General features: G+C 44.3%; 1 protein-coding gene across 1 annotated transcript in view; it reads left to right on the top strand.

Moving 5' to 3' along the window:
- Positions 1–16743, top strand: part of NEGR1 (neuronal growth regulator 1) — a gene marked incomplete at its 3' end in the record, with an annotated part of 112446 nt that overhangs the window by 74664 nt on the left and 21039 nt on the right. The window contains 1 exon segment of the mRNA XM_010153858.1: positions 12204–12335. Within this exon segment, the coding sequence (XP_010152160.1) occupies positions 12204–12335 (132 nt within the window).

Raw genomic sequence — 16743 nt, 5'->3', positions numbered from 1 at the left:
CCACTTTGGTTTTGACGGACTTCCCAAAGGAGAGTTTTCCCCGTGGCAGGCCGGAGGCGCCGATGACTGGCGTGCTCGGGTGATGCCAGGCAGAGCGGGCACGGTCAGACCGCTGAAGGACAGCAGCAGAAGCACCAGTCACCTGCTGCTTAGGAGAGGCTTGCTGGGAATTTCCTGGGTTTACCTATACACAAAATAGGTTAAATTCCATAGTTTCAAAAAGTCTTATGGATAAAGCAAAACTTTTTCTACCCAACTCCCTTAAAATGACACTTTTAAAGAATTCTCACCGTAGCCTAATGTTCAAGGTACAGAAGTTTTGCAGTTGATTAAATTTGATTTAGGCCAATGGAGGGAAGTGGGATGTCTTTCCACATCCCAGCAGGCTGTTGCTGCTACAGCACATGCACGGAGGAGTTGGAACGGCTGCTTTCGTGGGAAGGAGGCTGTGAGAGCTGGCAGAGCACATGGGGCAATAGGTCAGGTGTGTACAGTTGTGCTTTGCCAGACTAGCTAAATATCTGGGGGGATGCTGGGAGCAACAAGGGGCTTCAAATGAATCCCTGCTGCATTTGGATAACAGTGACCAGGATGTGTCTATATCAAATGGGGGGAGGGGGCATTAAAAGATTGCAAGGATAGCCTCACCTTTGGCTTTGTTCAGAGTGCTTGACTTCGTAGTTGTGATTTTTACCATGAGTGTCGTTAGATGTCGTTTCATATGTATCAAACACATATTTTCACCCCAGTCAGTCCGTGTCAGCATTGTGCCGTTACCCAGAGCGCTCACACGCAAGGCTGAGTCCCACGCTCAGCAGCCCCGGGCGAGGTGTGAGGGTGACCAAGAGGTTCACCTCACAAAGACACTCCAGGTCCAAACTAAACTGCTGATAGGGATGTGCCCAAAGCGTAAGAACTCATCCCCCTACGTGAAGGAAGGCTGGTGGGTGTGCTCTTGAAGTGAACTCCTGCCACCAGCCCCTGCAACTGGGACAGATCTGCTCCACGACAGCTCCCCCTCCCCAAACCCACAGAGGTGCGCGTGGGGTTCTCAGCACTACCTCAATCTCCTCCCATGGTGCTGCATTACCTGTTAGCATAGAGACCGTGGGTTGGTGCACGTGTTGCTGGTGGGTTTCACAGCCACTGCCTGCAGGCAAAAACAAGGAAGAGTAAAAAAAAAAAAAAAGATTGAAACATAGGAATCTGCTGCTTTATTTGTAGTTCTGTGTGGTGTGTGGTAGTGTTGCCATCCCAGCTTCATACTGAACAGTCCCCCTCTGCCTTTGTAACAGCTCAGCCTGGATCCTTAGCATCATCCCTGGTGACTTCTAGTTTCAGGTTTTCTAGTTTTTCCCTGCTCTCTTGACCTTTTCTCACAGTTTTATCCCCATCGCTTCCAGTCTAGTGTCCAGTGATTTTCCTAAAACATGAGGATAAACTGGATGTGTGTGTGTGCATGTGTTTGGGAGACTGGATTTTCAGAAATTATTAATTTAGATGAATGAAGACAGATTTTCCCATGTCGAGTGAGAGGCTAGGAGACCAGGACATTCTTATTGTTGTCCTGTTTCCAGAGAATAGTGATGCTGAAACATTTAAATAAGAGTGATAATAATAGTAATAATCATTATTGTAATAATAAACTGTAAGAACTGTTTGGCAGACGCAAAGTAACAGATTTTTCACTAACACTGAGGAAAGGTACACTTTTCCAGAAATAAGTCGGAGTTTAGGTTTGAACATGTTCACATGATGACTCCTCTCCTCCAACACATTTAATTTGCTGCCAGGGCGGGCGTGCATGAGTGTGATATGACTGAACTGAATCTAATGCCTGTCCTATTGTTTCTGGACAGCCCTAAAGCTGTGAAGATGTATTGCATTAATGTATCATCATAGCAGTGTCGTTCTGACGATATATTAGTGTAATACATCTTTGGAGCACTCAAATGATAGGGCTGTCTGGGAAGAATAAGTCTGAGCGCTGATTCAATTCAATTACAGGACAAAAGGCAATGCTAGTCCCTGAACAGGCAGAGTGCGATTCCTGCAAGACCCTTCCTGGAGGAGACTCCTACAGAAGGCTAATGCTGGTGTGGGGGAAGCAAAGAGGCTTTTTTTAAACTTCTAGCTAAATCCTAACAAACAATGCTTGATACGAGCGCAGCTAGTGTGAGATATTTTGTTCCACTTGCTAGAGAGCGCCGTTTTTCAGATGTTATCCACACATGGCAGAAATAAGAAGTATTTTGTTGAAGTGCGAGTGCTCTGAAGCTGGATTTTCAGGCTGAAAATACTTAACTGACATGAATTATTATCAGATTTCCTGGGCTCTGTGTGTGTACAAAGTGTGAGCTCATCTTTTAAAATGCTCGGTCTCTGGCTTGAAAATGGTTTTAAAGCTGAAAGTTTTAGAAACTAAAGTTTCTGGTTTGTGTCATTTGTCATACTGATTCTAAAAATCGAGCAGATATCGTTGCTGGCGAAGGTTATTCCACACCACTCTTTCTCTCTAATATATCTGCGACTGTGCATGATGTAATTTTTGATCTATGAGAAGCTGTTCTCACCTACCCTCCGCTTAGCTGCTGCCTCTGCACAGCGAACCTGCTCCCAGCACTAATCAAGGTGTGCAAAGGATCTCGCTATCCAACTTAATTTTCCCAAATTCATAATTCAAAGTCCAATCAGCAGGTACTTTGAAGAGCCTGGCAATACTGCCATAAGAAAAGACCTCTTTCACTCAAGCTGCTCTGTCCTGGATAGCTTAGTATTGGTGATAATTGTTTCCTGCTTCATGGGTTCGAGTTTGCACTGCCTGGAGTCCCTGGTTCTATTGTCTTCCTCTCCAACTGATCCCATCTGGCTTCCTCAGCTGCTTGGTAAGAGCCCTGCCTGTAATGAAGGGTTTTCTCATATGGACCTATCACTTCATCAAAGTGACGTCCTGCAGGAGAGGAACCTTTGAGACCAGCCCCGGGGATGTGCTCACAGGACGTAGGGTGAACCCGGCTCCTGGCCCACTTGAGATGTGGCATCCCCAATGGCAACGATGTGCAGCCGTCTTTCCTAAACGCAGGCAGATTTATTGCTGCATTGGACCAAAAGTGAAGCTGGTTCCCTTTAGATGTCTAAGAAGCAGAACGTGAAATAATTCAGTGATTTAACCTGATCAGCAATGACAGTGATATGCCTCCCTCATGCCATCATTACTCATCTCGCAGGCAAACAGCTTCATTACGGCGCTAGCGCTGTGCTCCTCGTTCAGGTGAAGCATTACCGGCCTGAGCCGAAACATCTGTTCCTTGCAGCGAGCTTGGAGACACGCCAGGAAACTGTCAGAGATGGACCAGTGCGGGGACGATCAGTAGTGCCAGGCTGAGATTGACCGTGATCAGGGAGATTTTACTTGTGCAGTGGAGTGGAGAAGCGGAAATCAGCACATTCCTGTCGGTTCCTCTTCCACTCCCTGGCATCCGATGGCGATGTCTATCCTGACTTCAGGAGGAGGGAAGGACAGTGATGTGCTTCTCTCAGTCATCATTTGTGGCCAGAACATCCAGGAGTCAGGAAGCCTTCCAGTCTGGTGGGCTGACACGTTTCCCTGTAAGCACCAAAGGCACAGCACCAGGGCTTTGGGCTGCTTCCCACGCCAGCTGGGTTGGGCGCCCAAGTAATTCCTTCGGTCGCCAAAATCCCTGCTATTCATCCAATACAGGTTGAGATGCTGCAACACACTTAGCCTGGAGAAGAGGAGGTTCCGAGGAGACCTCATTGCAGCTTTCCAGTATCTGAAGGGGCCTACAAGGGTGCTGGGAGAGGACTTTTTACAAGAGCCTGTAGTGATAGGACAAGGGGTAATGGGTACAAATTGAAATCAGGGAGGTTTAGATTAGATATCAGGAAGAAATTCTTCACAGAGAGGGTAGTGAGGCACTGGAACAGGTTGCCCAGAGAGGTTGTGGATGCCCCATCCCTGGAAGGGTCCAAGGCCAGGCTGGATGAGGCTTGGAGCAACCTGGTCTAGTGGAAGGTGTCCCTGCCCATGGCAGGGGGGGTGGGACTAGATGATCTTTAAGGTCCCTTCCAACCCAAACCATTCTGTGATTCTATGATTCTCTTGACATGCAAAGCTAGTTGGTTGGTTGAATATCCTCACTGCAAAAACTTGCACTGCTGGCCCTCCCTAGAAAACACCCAAAGCGTGCATCCCTTGATGTGGGATGTGGGACAGCGCGTGGGGCACACGGGGTCTTTCGTCAGCACTTACACAAGAAAAATTAGGTGTATGGGACAGCTAAATATCACACTGACGGGCACATGGTGATGGCGTAGATAGATTTGTCCATGATACAATCGTGTGTGGGCTTGAAGCTTTATGATTAATATTTTATATGAATTTAATGGCCTGGCGCTTGATCCTGAAGGGAAGTTTTTCAGTTGGTAAAGGCATCGCGTGTCGCTAAATCAATGGTTCCCTGATACCGCACACACAGCTGGCAGCTTCCCAAGAACTCAAGGGGAAATAGTGTGGAGCTCTAGGTGGAGTAAATGAGGGGATTAATTAACAGTTTAAAGGCAGCAGTGCAAACACTAGTACTCAATATGAGCTGCTTGTTGTGCTTCTTTCCTTTGCCTTTGGATAAACAACAAAAAAATCTCCCAAAATTACACCTCTCCCATGCAAAAGAGAGTGTCTGGTTTCAGATTATGGGACTTCTGGCCTTATTTTTAATGATACATGTAAATACCATTCTCAGGATATTTCGTATTATAATCCAATTAAGTGACATTCAGTATCACAACCCATTGCTCTGGGCTGAAGTGACATTCCACTGACTGTGGTAGGGGGTTTTTGAGGAAGATTTCTCAGAAAAAAAAATGTCATTTTTATCAGGACCGTTCCAGAAGTTTGAGCATCCCTTTAGGAACAATTAAAGATATTCCTAGAAATCCTCATGGCTTCTTAAAATGTTTAAACAGGCTGGGGGGAAAAAAAAAATCTTGTTAAAACACCGTTGTCAGAAGAATATTCAAACCAAGATGGTTAAATAATTGAGCCTTTGTGAAGGAACTGAGAAACAAGAGTAAGATTGCAATCTTTGCGAAATACAGAATTTCAGAGACAAACAGTACAAAAACATTGCACAGAAATAAGTGTGAATTTTCTGAAGATTTTATAAGAAATGGCAAGTATTTCTTGCTTTTTCAATAAAAGGAGATTAACTCATTAATAGTTCATAAAATGCAGTGAAAATTAGAATTTTAATACATGCTTAGTTTATTCCCTCAGATATGAGCTCATTTTTATTTGAGGAATACTGTACTTTTGAGTGAGCAATTTATGAATCATAGAAGATATATCACTGAAACAAAATCTTTAATGTTCAAAACCCGACCAAGCAGCTCTAGATTTCACCCTCTTTCCCATTCCTTTGATATAGTGTCCCTCGAGGCTATTTTGGGAGATACTGGTCTTTTGAAGAGCGCATGCCAATGTTGGGGCTTGTACAAATTTTTAAAGAAAAGTAACAAATGATCTCAAAAATCCAATTATATGCTCCTTCTTTTCTATTTTACTTTTCAAATACTCCGGGTTTGGGTGTTCGGGCTATTTTAAAATTTTTATTACTTTTTTTACTATTATTTCTGTCCTGCCCCACGCTGATGATGGGTGTTGGTACTGAGGTGGTGGCTATACCACTTTGTGACAAGGGGGTTTTGGCCTCTGAGGCTTTCCGCCTCAGGAAGGCTGCAGGCAGGCAACCCAGGCTGGGCAGACTGGTGAAGGCAGATGCCCCGGGGAGGTGACAGCGAGCGAGTAGCAGATGCTACATTAATCCCAACCATACCTGCCATACTTGCTGTTTGATTTCCCAGAATCATTTCTTCTGGGCATTTTAATGAATAAATCGTATTTTAAACATGTTAAGAATTCTTTTTTAAAATGCACATTTTAAGAAATGGTGTAGCTTTTGAGGGATGTGAAGAAATGTGGAAAAAAAATAGCCATTAATGATTCATTTAACTCTAGTAATGCCTCCAGTTTCAACAAACCACAGACACAGAAGTCATATAAATGGGAGGGATCAGCAAATGTGTTTGAGCCAAATAGATAATCAGTAGATAAATAATGGACTGTAATTTACAGTGGATCATTTTGATATAGCAGCAGGAGGAAGGAATGCTATAAAGCCGTCAGACAAGCTGTGACCACAGACCCTGACCCCAAGGTGAATGTGTGGTGGCACAGTCCGGATTCCTGCCCCCAATTCCTCCTGCTTCCCAGCCCCGGGGTTCCCGCACCCTCCAGCTGATGGACGGACGGACCAAGCCTCTTCTGAAAGCCCCCGCAGGCGTGGGGCTTTATTGGGAATAATTACCCACTTCCCAAGAGCCAAATTCCCCACATTAAGTGCTATGAATTATAAATAAGCTCAAGTGAGCTTTAATCGTGCAGCTTCCTTATTAAAAAGATCATTGCCCTGTTCTCCCCTACACGGTTTTAATTTTTTGTGTTGCAGAGAAAGCTGTTTTAGGCTGTTCTCGGGCTGAAGAGGTCCGTGCTTACCAGAAGACCCAGCGGCCTCTGTGCAAGGGGATCTCTTGCAAAGCCCGCTCCTGCCTAGCATGTCACCATGCAGAGATGGTCTCCCTGCTGTGGGTTGTGGTTCCACGCAGAGCAATGATGCCTTGAAGGAAAACTGGCACTTGCAGCAGACTGCACTTCCACCTCTGCCTTCTGCAGGTGGCACAGCGTTTTGAACAGACCCACCAAAATCAGGGTGCAGTCTGATATACATGAAATTAAATATCCAGAAGACATAACCTGCAGACGTCTAAGAAACCTGCTATGTCAAGCAGGTTTTTTTCTTCCAAAGTCACATCTGGTTGACTGTATCTTCTCAACTATTAAAGTGGAGCTGGCTCTCCTCTTTATTAATATTCAGCTGCTAAGGCAAATAAGTCAGTCCATATTCTGGAGTAGGTGCTGACCACATGTCCCCTGGCATGAATTCTGCCAAGAGGAAGTTCAAACTTGCTCCAAAAGATCATAACTCCTTGAATCTCAGACACGTAGTGCAGCATGGCAGCAGTTCTGCGCAGAGACAGAAACTGGTGTAACTTTAAACAATGAGAAAAACTAGATGTGACGACTTCACATCTAGGACCATCTTCACTTCATAGGACCAACCTCTACCCTTCTCACACATCTCTTCATAATGAGCTGAGATTCACATTGCCCACGCCATGAGCATGCACACAGCCAGCTCTCCAAATGCTTCTCTCCCTACCTATACCTTTCACACGCAGATTTAGCCTTTCATCTTTGTCCATGTTCGCATCTCTTTTACCAGCTTGCCCTTCTTACAAAATTGTTCTACTTGCTTGCCTTGTGTCGTCAGCTGGAAGATCTCCTCCAGCCCTCAATTCATCTGTCGGTTTTGGATATTATTTTTCTTTACCTTTTTTATCTGATTTTTAGTTTCAAAGCTAAATGGCCTTCAGCAATCACTGTTTAAATGGTCTGTAATATGATAGGGCCATTCTCCTAATAGACAATGAGCTGTTCAGATTACCTGCAGTGCCTTGGGGAGGATTATCCAGTTACAGCATTTGGTGTAACTTTAAACGCAGAATACATAATGAGTAGTAGAAACACCTTCAGATCATTTTTCTGGGTGAATCCATTTGATCGTTCTCAGCATCCCATGGCAGTTCATCTCCAGGAAAGTGAGATCTCTGCTTGTGCCCTTGGTCCCGTAACCCCACCCAGCCTCTGAGACCAAGAAGGACCTTATAGATTACTTAAAGCATCTGGTGATAATCAGATGGCATCATGATGGCATCCTCCTTGGAGACCACCTTCTGTTCTCTCATACTGAGCCCAGTTCTCATCAGCGAGGCAGTATTTGTGAGGATGAACCCGGATCTCTTCACCTCCTCTCTTTGGGGACACAGTTCACTGAGCTCCGCACAGTCTCTCGTGTGTCATCGGAATGCCGTGAGTCTGTGATAAACCAGGATTTGTATCAGCGCAGCCTCATGCTCTCCACACGCCCGGTCCTTTAAGGGTCTTCAGTCTCTGCTGGAGGATGAGTTATCTCAAAGACTGGGTCATAAAAGCTGGTCCTGTACACTGAACAGGTTTTACAGTTTATATACCGGGGCTATATTGTAGTTGTTTAATAGTCTAGTGAATAGGGGGGAAAAAAATCCCCCTTGGCTCAGATTAAGTCCTCAGAGTTTTTTAGAGCTACCCTGGACTTGCACCAGATTCTTCTTTTTGCTGACTTACGTTTAACACCGGGGGAGGAAAATGCTACCCTTGCAGAACTCATCCGTCCGAGCCTTGGAGAACTGGCCCATATGGCGATGTGCGCGTGTGCTGCACCTGATGCCAGATACCATATGCCTAGGAAGAGAGCACAGTCTTAATTGTGTACTCTCCCTAGGAATAACCAGGGTGGTGGTTTATCAGGCATCATATCACATGGCAGTAGCAGAAAACAGGCATTCAAGCTTAGCTTCACAGGCATTTCCCTTCCTGGCTGAAGAGTCTGGTTTTATACCTTAAGATACCCAGAGCAGATTACTTACGTATCATTATGTGTGTCAGTAAGTCTAGTTAAGATATCTTCTGAAAAGCCCACCAGGAATGGCCTTGGATATGAAGCACACTCATGTTTATGTTGCTTTTACCTCAACTAACAGTCTTTTCCCATCTTTGATCAAAAATCTTGGCTGACACAACCTCAGGCTGACGGTCTAATGAGCCTTTCAGATTTTTTTTTTTTCCCTCAAATAGCAAATCTGATAAGACTTTTGGTTCCACAGCCGGGAAAACCAGTCTGACACATTCCTGACATCTTCTTAGGGTCCATAAAGTGCACATGGCCTGCAGAAGGACAGAGCAAGGTGTGGTGACTCCAGCCTGTAAGACATCCCAGGAAAAAACAGTGAGAAAACTGTTACCTGCTCAAATTCGTCTTCTGTCACCAACATCTTCATACCCAAATTCTTCTCCCTACTGCTTATGAATATCCTTTTTTGAGCTGGATGTGCGTGCAATGTCACATAAACATGCTTACATATACTTATGCATATATCTTTCACGTAACGCGATTTAAGTTGTCCCACGCTGCCATGAGAAATCCCTAGAACTAAAAGCAAGCTGGGGGAGATGAAACACTGTGCAGACAAACAGGAAAGATGAAACGCGGCATCTATGTATTCCCTAAGAAAAATATTTATCTCTAGTATTTACTAAAAGCTTTCTTACGTGATCTGGATACAAAATTTCTGGGGGCTTAAGGATTTAAAGACAACTTCAGTATTTTCAAGTGTCTATACGAGTTGCATAAAACACTTGGGGTTTACAGCACTATAAAAATGCACGCATAGTTTGCAGCCTAAATTAGCTCAGCGTAAGATCCCCGTGAATACAAGGGTTAGAAAAAGCGCTGATGGGTGTTTTTGCAACTCATCCCAATGGGAATTATTGTGGGAACTCCCACCAAGTTTCCAGCCAGCAGCGTTGATGCGTTTGAGCTGTGGCGACGTGTCGTGGTGCCTGCTCGGTCCTCAGCAGTACCCCGACGCTGCCTGGTGTCAGCACCCGAACGTGCATGTGCTTTCCCTCCAGACATCCCCTCTTGATGTTTTTCGGCGGGTGGGTGACTGCTTGGCAGACCTGAGAACTGTGAGAACTGACGCCGTTCGTGCCATGGTAGGACTGTGCCAAATGCATAAACCTGTCAGCGCGGAGCGGTGGCTGTATTCACCCTGGCTGAGCATTGTCCCCTTCAGGTGGCAAAGCGAGTGCCAGGAGTGCAGCTACAGTCTGGGAATTGTTAAGGAAGCAGAAGTGGGAGACAAGAAACCAGGTTGTCACCTGGTGTGTTGTGTTTGCACTAAAACATAGTTTAAAGCAGAGAATGTTTGGGTTTAGCTTAACTCCAAAACAGATAACTATTTTTATTAAATTCCAGGTTCTTTGAGAGATTTTTTTTCTTTTTTTTTTTTTCCAAATTGTTATTTGGAACTGGGGTAGGATACATCAAAATTTATTCCCAAGATTGAGTGTACAATATTTCTGTGCATACCGCATAACCAGGGAAATACTGACATTGGAAAGCATTACAATCTCATAATTCAATAGTAATTTTTAACCTGACACACAGGAGAATTTTGCATTTTATATCAGATTTATATTTATATTTTGCTATTAGAAACAAAGCAGAAATCTTGGAAGGTCTCTCGTCTGCCCGGGCAGATGCCCCTGCGCAGGCAGGGGTTTTGCATCCTTCACTACACTTCAAAGCAATAGCAAATAAAATTTTCCGATAAATTGATTCAACCCGGCCAAAGCAGAGCAGGATGATGGCCACGATGTGAACAGTACCAGCTGGCTTGTGTGTGGAAGGGGTTATTTTCTGTAGTTTATTCCTATGAACAACATGGAAGAGAAAAAAATTCATTCTCATGCCGTTTCTCATATCCCATAAATTATTTCATTGCATTTTATGAATGTTCAGTTCAATTCACAATAATTTTCCAGTTTCAATCTTATCTTTCTATTTTACATAGCCAGTTCTTACTTGGGCTCTTTCCCATGACAGGCATGGTGCACTGTGCTTATTAATGAGTGCCATCTTGCTAAGCGTTGCGCTGCTATAATTGATGTTTTGAACCTTGCACACTTGAAAACATTAATCCGTGAACAGATAAGGAAGTGAAATTCACTGCTGTGATGGACGTGAGCACAATACCTCTACTTAGTTCTCACTCCTCAGTACAGATTTTTGCCATTGGTCCATAAATTGCAAAGTTATTAACAGTCAGTTAAAAGCTTGTCTGTCTGCAAAAACACTTTTAGCAACTCTTTTCTACTTTTAGGCCCGCAATTTCCAGCATTCCTCTGATATGTTGTTTTAAGATAAAAACTATATTTAGCATTATTTGTTTTATTATGTGATGAACGCCTTGTGAGGAATCTGAAACAATTAATTTGTTCCCCACCTACAGCACACTGCTGAAAACACAGAGAGAGATGCACTTCGAACCAAGTAGCATTTTTCATCTGAAGGACATCGGTGCTCACGGCAAGGCAGGAACACAGTAGGGAAAAGCTGGGAGATGCTGGGATTTAGAAAACTACAAAGATGTCTGTGTATGCTACGACTCTGTCAAGTGGACATAAATTCCTTTTTGAATCATATAACTGTTCTTGCTCTCTAAAATCATTAACGGTTTCAGCTATATCATACCAAGGAGCTACATATTTCTGTTTGATCTTCATAGCGGTTTGCGTCAGGTAGACTCTACCTGTTTTCAGTAGCACTTACACAGATTATCCTTATTTCTGTGTTACAGGCAAACATTGAGTATCTTATTTACTGTGCCTGGGTCTTTTGGGGGAGGAGAACTATTATTTATGTTTTAATCAATATGATAAAATGTTTATTAGGGCACAACATGTATGCACTGAGTGGTGTGCTGAGCAAGGGCTTTTTCCCTGGAGGTGGGATGTAGGATGACCCACCCATTTAGCACCCACAGATTCCCATTACAGGTGATTGGCCACTGGTTTTGGGAACCCTCAGGGTGCACGGAAGCTCAGCCCTCCAGCTGATGAGACTGATCACCCTTATATATACATATATATATATATGCACATCCAGCTGGTTGCTGTACAGCTACAAGACCAAAGGATGGTTGGGCATCTGTGAGGGGAAGCTGATGGATTTCACTGATTCCGGAGCTGGACTGCTGGTCCCTTTAGCTTGCCCTGGCATTGCTTCTCTTTGCTGGGGTGGGGGGCAGGTCTCTGCCCAGGTGCAAACCATAAGCCCTAAAGGATGCTGAACTCCTCAGGCAGCTTTGGCTGAGGACCCTGCCCCACGTTCTGTAAAGCCCATCAGGTACAGAGCTGCATTAACAAGTGGTTTTCATGGGTCTGGGGGCTGCTGACCTAGGGTGAGGGGCAGGAGAGGACCCTTGGCCAACCCCAGGAGCTCAGGGGGTGTTTGCAGTCCACCTTAGAACCGGGATTTCTGAGCAAAAGCTGCAATTGCCCAGCTCCCCTTGGACATGTGCTACACCTGAGCAAAGCTCTCCAGCTGCTGGTGGGTGTCAGTAGGTTCAGGTGTTTTGTGCTCAGCTTACAGTAATTTATTCCTCTGATTATTTCATTTCAGCAAAACCCTTTGAGAGCGGACAGTACCTGGACATCTATGGAATTACAAGAGACCAGGCTGGGGAATATGAATGCAGTGCAGAAAATGATGTCTCCGTCCCAGACGTGAAAAAAGTAAAAGTCACAGTAAACTGTAAGTCGTGTTGTTTTTTAATCACTAAATCCAATGGAGAAGAGGGACGTGGCTGAGAAGAAAAGTCTGATACAGAGAACTGCTGCTGGTGGTGAAATTGTAGGTTGCTGGGGTTTTGTATGACGGTAGCAAAATGACCTGTGCTATTTGATGTATGAGCCTCACTAAAGTAAGGTAAAATAAGCTTGAGGTTCAGATCCCCCTTTTGTCTGCTGGGGGATAGTGGTGCTGGCATGCTGTCTTAAGCTTTATAGCAGGTGCTCTTGCTGGGCTGCAGTGTTGAGACTGTGGTTTTGGAGTAATTTTTTGAGTAATTATCTGAGTAAATTTCTGGAGACTGCTGTGATTGTGGTGCTGAAGCGTTTCTGCTTTAATTTGTCGTGGTTGTGCAATGTGTAAGGAGATGAGAAACTTTCTTGGGATTTGTCGGATGCTTAGATGGTGACCCATCTCCATGGAAGTCTGAGGCAGTGAGTTGTTTCGTGTGGTGGCTGCAGTGTGAAGGAGACAAGGACCATGCCACGGTGCCATTCTGCGATCTCGGTGGGTGGTGGGTGACACCAGGAACCGCCAAGATGCCACTTACCTGTCCCTGCACCCTGTCAGGTCTGACCACCTGACACCTGCAAAAATATGAACTGTTTCCGGCTTGGGGCTGAATTTGGTTTAGCACTCAGTATGACGTGAAACATTCGGAACAGCGTTCTTTCTCCCCCAGGCATGTAAAAAAGATATGGAAAGGTAGTGGGAATAATTGATCTTGTTCACTCTGAATTTTCTTAAGTGCGATTACCAATCTTGTCATTTGTAACAGTTCCTGGTTGGAAAATTGCTGTGGCATCTTTATTGGCCACAAATCTCTGTGATGTCAGCTTTGTGTCTCCCTCAACAGAGGTTATCCCTGTTGATCAGCCCCCTGTCCACAGGTTGCTGAGAAGCTGGAGAGTGGGAGAGATGGGTTGGTGGTGGTGGGTTGCTGATGGGGCTGTGCTACCTGGGTATTTGTGGGACATTCCCACGGTCAAAAGCTGACCCACTACGCCTTGTTTATATGGCAATGGGATACTTGTAATTCATGATGTCCTGGAACGTGGTGGGTCAATGCACGAATGCTTACAAACAGGTCAGTCGTGCTCTGGGTCTTACAGGCAGCTTTCTGTACTGCTTGGTCAGGGAGGCTGGTGACGCTGGCTGCAGATCCTGCTTTCCCTCTGCTCCTCAGCCTTCTGCACTGAGGCTCTGCTATAATGTGCCATGACCGTCAGTCCTTGCTTTACAAGAGCAGATGTCAACTGCAGAGCACTTGAGGAGGCTCATGCAGAGTCCATCACTCTTCTCACTGCTGCTTTGCCCTCATTGATGTGTTTCCACCTGCATCAACTTTGCTGAATTCCCAAAACCAAGCAATGCACTAAAAACTGGGAGCTATGTGGGAGGAAAAACCAAAATGAATGGTGTCCTGTGGAACAAGTGACTATTATCTTTCGTGCAGTGTGTTGTTACTGGAAGATTGTCAGCAGGACAAGTTGTGCAGATATTTGCATGGCGGGCCCTGGGTGTTTTGGGGTGACACCTTTTGTGACCTTTTGGGCTCACACAAGCTGTACTCCAAAGCGGTTTGTGTTGTTAGATAAATAACTTGCAGTAGGAAGCAGAAGGAATGGTGTGATCAATCTAGTTTTACTAAAACAAATATTACATCTGTGTTATTTCATATCAGAGGGATTTTAATAAGGGTAAAACTAGATGCCTCAGGAGCTTTTTCGAAAGAAAGAAAGAAAAGTTGGTAAGCTTACTTTATTTTATTAAAAAAAAAAAAAAGAAACAAAACCAAACATCAAAACAACAAAGAGCACAGTGGGTATGGTGAACTCATGGTATGGCTCTTGCCTTCTCAGACAGGATCTAGATGTGAATGAGTCCTAGTTTGCATAAAAGCATCAACTTAGCTGGCCAAAGCCACAACTTGTTCTTAAATGCAGTGTGCAGCTGATGTACTTGAGTAAAGTGTCCGAGATGGTCTTTGCCCTGATTCTTTGTCCTTTTAGCTACCTGGGCTGAGCTGTAATTGTCCTTGGCCATAGTGTCAACACACGTGACATTATGTCATAGTCAGGCAAACTTCTAATTCTGCACTGAAGATAAGCAGAGTATCTTTCTTTTTAATGATTCTTACAACTAAGGAAGAAAATGGAGAGGGAGAAAAATAAAACTGAAGCAATGGAAAACTAGGATCTGTCTACAGCATGAAACTGTTTGTATATGTAAATGATATGTTGTAGTCAGCTAATTGTTAATGCACTTCTGTTCAGATTTGTACGCTCTCCCCATGCCGGTTAAGTGCAAATGCACTCCGAACATCTGCTCCCTGATGATGATGCTCATCTGTTCTGACCAGGCAGAAAAACAGCTTGTCGCACTCAGGAGAGGGTCATGATGGAGCTGGCCGATGCTGGGGGATCTCTCCCCGCTGTCATCAGCCCCAGGGGCGCGTCGTTGGGGTGCGCTGTGGTGGCTGATGCTGCAGGGGTGGGCTTCGCTTCCCAGCACCTTGGCATGGCCAGCCTCACTCCAAGAGGGAGTGTCCTGTGTGCCACCAAACCAGCAGAATTCTGCCTGTTTGCTCTCTGTCGAGCTGGGCAGCTTTCATTCGATGACAGCTAAATGTTTTATTTCAGAGAGCTGTGGTTTGCCTATGAGTCACTATTTACAAGAATCATAGAATCGCTGGGTTGGAAAAGAACTAAGTTTGTATCAAATTTATTTTCAATTTTAAATCTGGACAGATCTTCATGAAAAAAATATAAAAGAAGAGCAGAAACCTTCAGGTCCTTCTGTTACCTGGGAGGTTTCCTTAGTCAAATGATCTTCAGTCTTATTTCTTCTTTAAAGATATGTCTGTTTGTTTGTTTGTCTAGCAAAATGGTAAAGCGTAAGCCTTTCTTTCCTTTTTACCCCCCCACTCCTGGGTTTGTGAATTTATTTAATCCTCCTCACCCACCCCGGTGTTATTTGGTGGCTGTACTATTGGTGCAGGGATGTTGTGCCCATCTGCTGCGTACCTCCACCCGGTGTGTCATCCCGCCTACGTGGTTCTTTGGCAGTGTCACCGAAGCCGTGACCAGCACACCAAAACCCCCTCTCTTAGTCTTACAGGGATCCTGTAATTTCCCAAAATGTCTATCGCCTTTCCCCCTGTAGTGCCTGTAAGCACTCTTGGAAGTAATGTGTGTGTCTTCTGCTTCAACTCCCGTTCTTGCACCCTGATGGGCTACAGACGGCCGTGTGCTGCAGAAGCATCGCTTCATCTCGGAGTCTGAGTAATCCCTGTTTCATCTCCATGTCCCTCCACCATGCCCTGTACAGTGACGTCTTGACATACAATCTCCAGCACACAGAACAATGACAGTACAGCACCACATTTGCATGAATATGATCGCTTAACCACTGCTTCTGACAAGTTTTAATGCTGTTTCCCTGTTATTAAAAGGAACGTTCTTTACTGCAGACCTGATAACTGTAGAATAAATCAAGGTTTTATTGTGCCCAGTTAATAGAATGTATCAATGAGCCCTGAGCGGTTACGGTGGATATAAGCATAATTTTGAATATGGATATTCATTGCATATAGCGGTTGTTCAGTCATCCAAGCATGTACAAGAAAATTACCAGGTTTAAATTACTTTCTGAATTTCAAGTTTCCTGGCTGGGCAACTTCCAACCATACATAAACAACCAGCTTGCATTATAGCACATAAATTAGAACTCTAATGACTTTACAGGGTGGTTGGGTTTTTTTTCTTTATTCTGCTTTAGATTGCATAATCTACAATTTCTGCTTAATTGATGTCTGCCCCCATAATTTCACTTCTAAAAATGGTGGCCTGAGAATCTGTAGTGCACTTGTCTGCCTGAATTCAGGGTATGGGGAGAGAGAAAGAAGAAATTGAAGCTGCTGATTTATGAAGAAGGAATACTGTACCAAATCAAGTTAAAATAGATAACATATAATCCAATTTCATTTCACAAGTAATCCTTATTAGCATTTTCCATTACATTTTATAAAGCAAATACTGATTTATAGGTGATAATATTGAACCCCGCTTTGAATAAACCAGTGTCTGGATTAGCAAGGCTTTAATGCGTCATCTGGAAGCTGGTCTGAAACTATACATATGGTACTGCACCTTCGCTGACCCTCTTCTCGTTTACTAGTGTCATATGTAAAAATATGAAAGGCAGTTGCTCAATCCGAGAATCTCTGAAAGTGTAATGTCGTGCTGAGATGATAAAGAATGAGACGTGTGCATCATGAAACTGATATTTCTTTTAATTTCTCTAAAATTGTCAACTGCTTAAGTAGCAAATGTGAGCTTTTAAAGTGGAGCTGTATTGCAATATTCCTTTC

Source organism: Eurypyga helias, unplaced genomic scaffold (genome assembly GCF_000690775.1).
Source record: "Eurypyga helias isolate BGI_N326 unplaced genomic scaffold, ASM69077v1 scaffold2916, whole genome shotgun sequence".
In the NCBI taxonomy this organism is placed as follows: domain Eukaryota; kingdom Metazoa; phylum Chordata; class Aves; order Eurypygiformes; family Eurypygidae; genus Eurypyga; species Eurypyga helias.
Note: the sequence above shows the minus strand (reverse complement) of the source record. Positions and strands in the feature narration are given on the sequence as shown.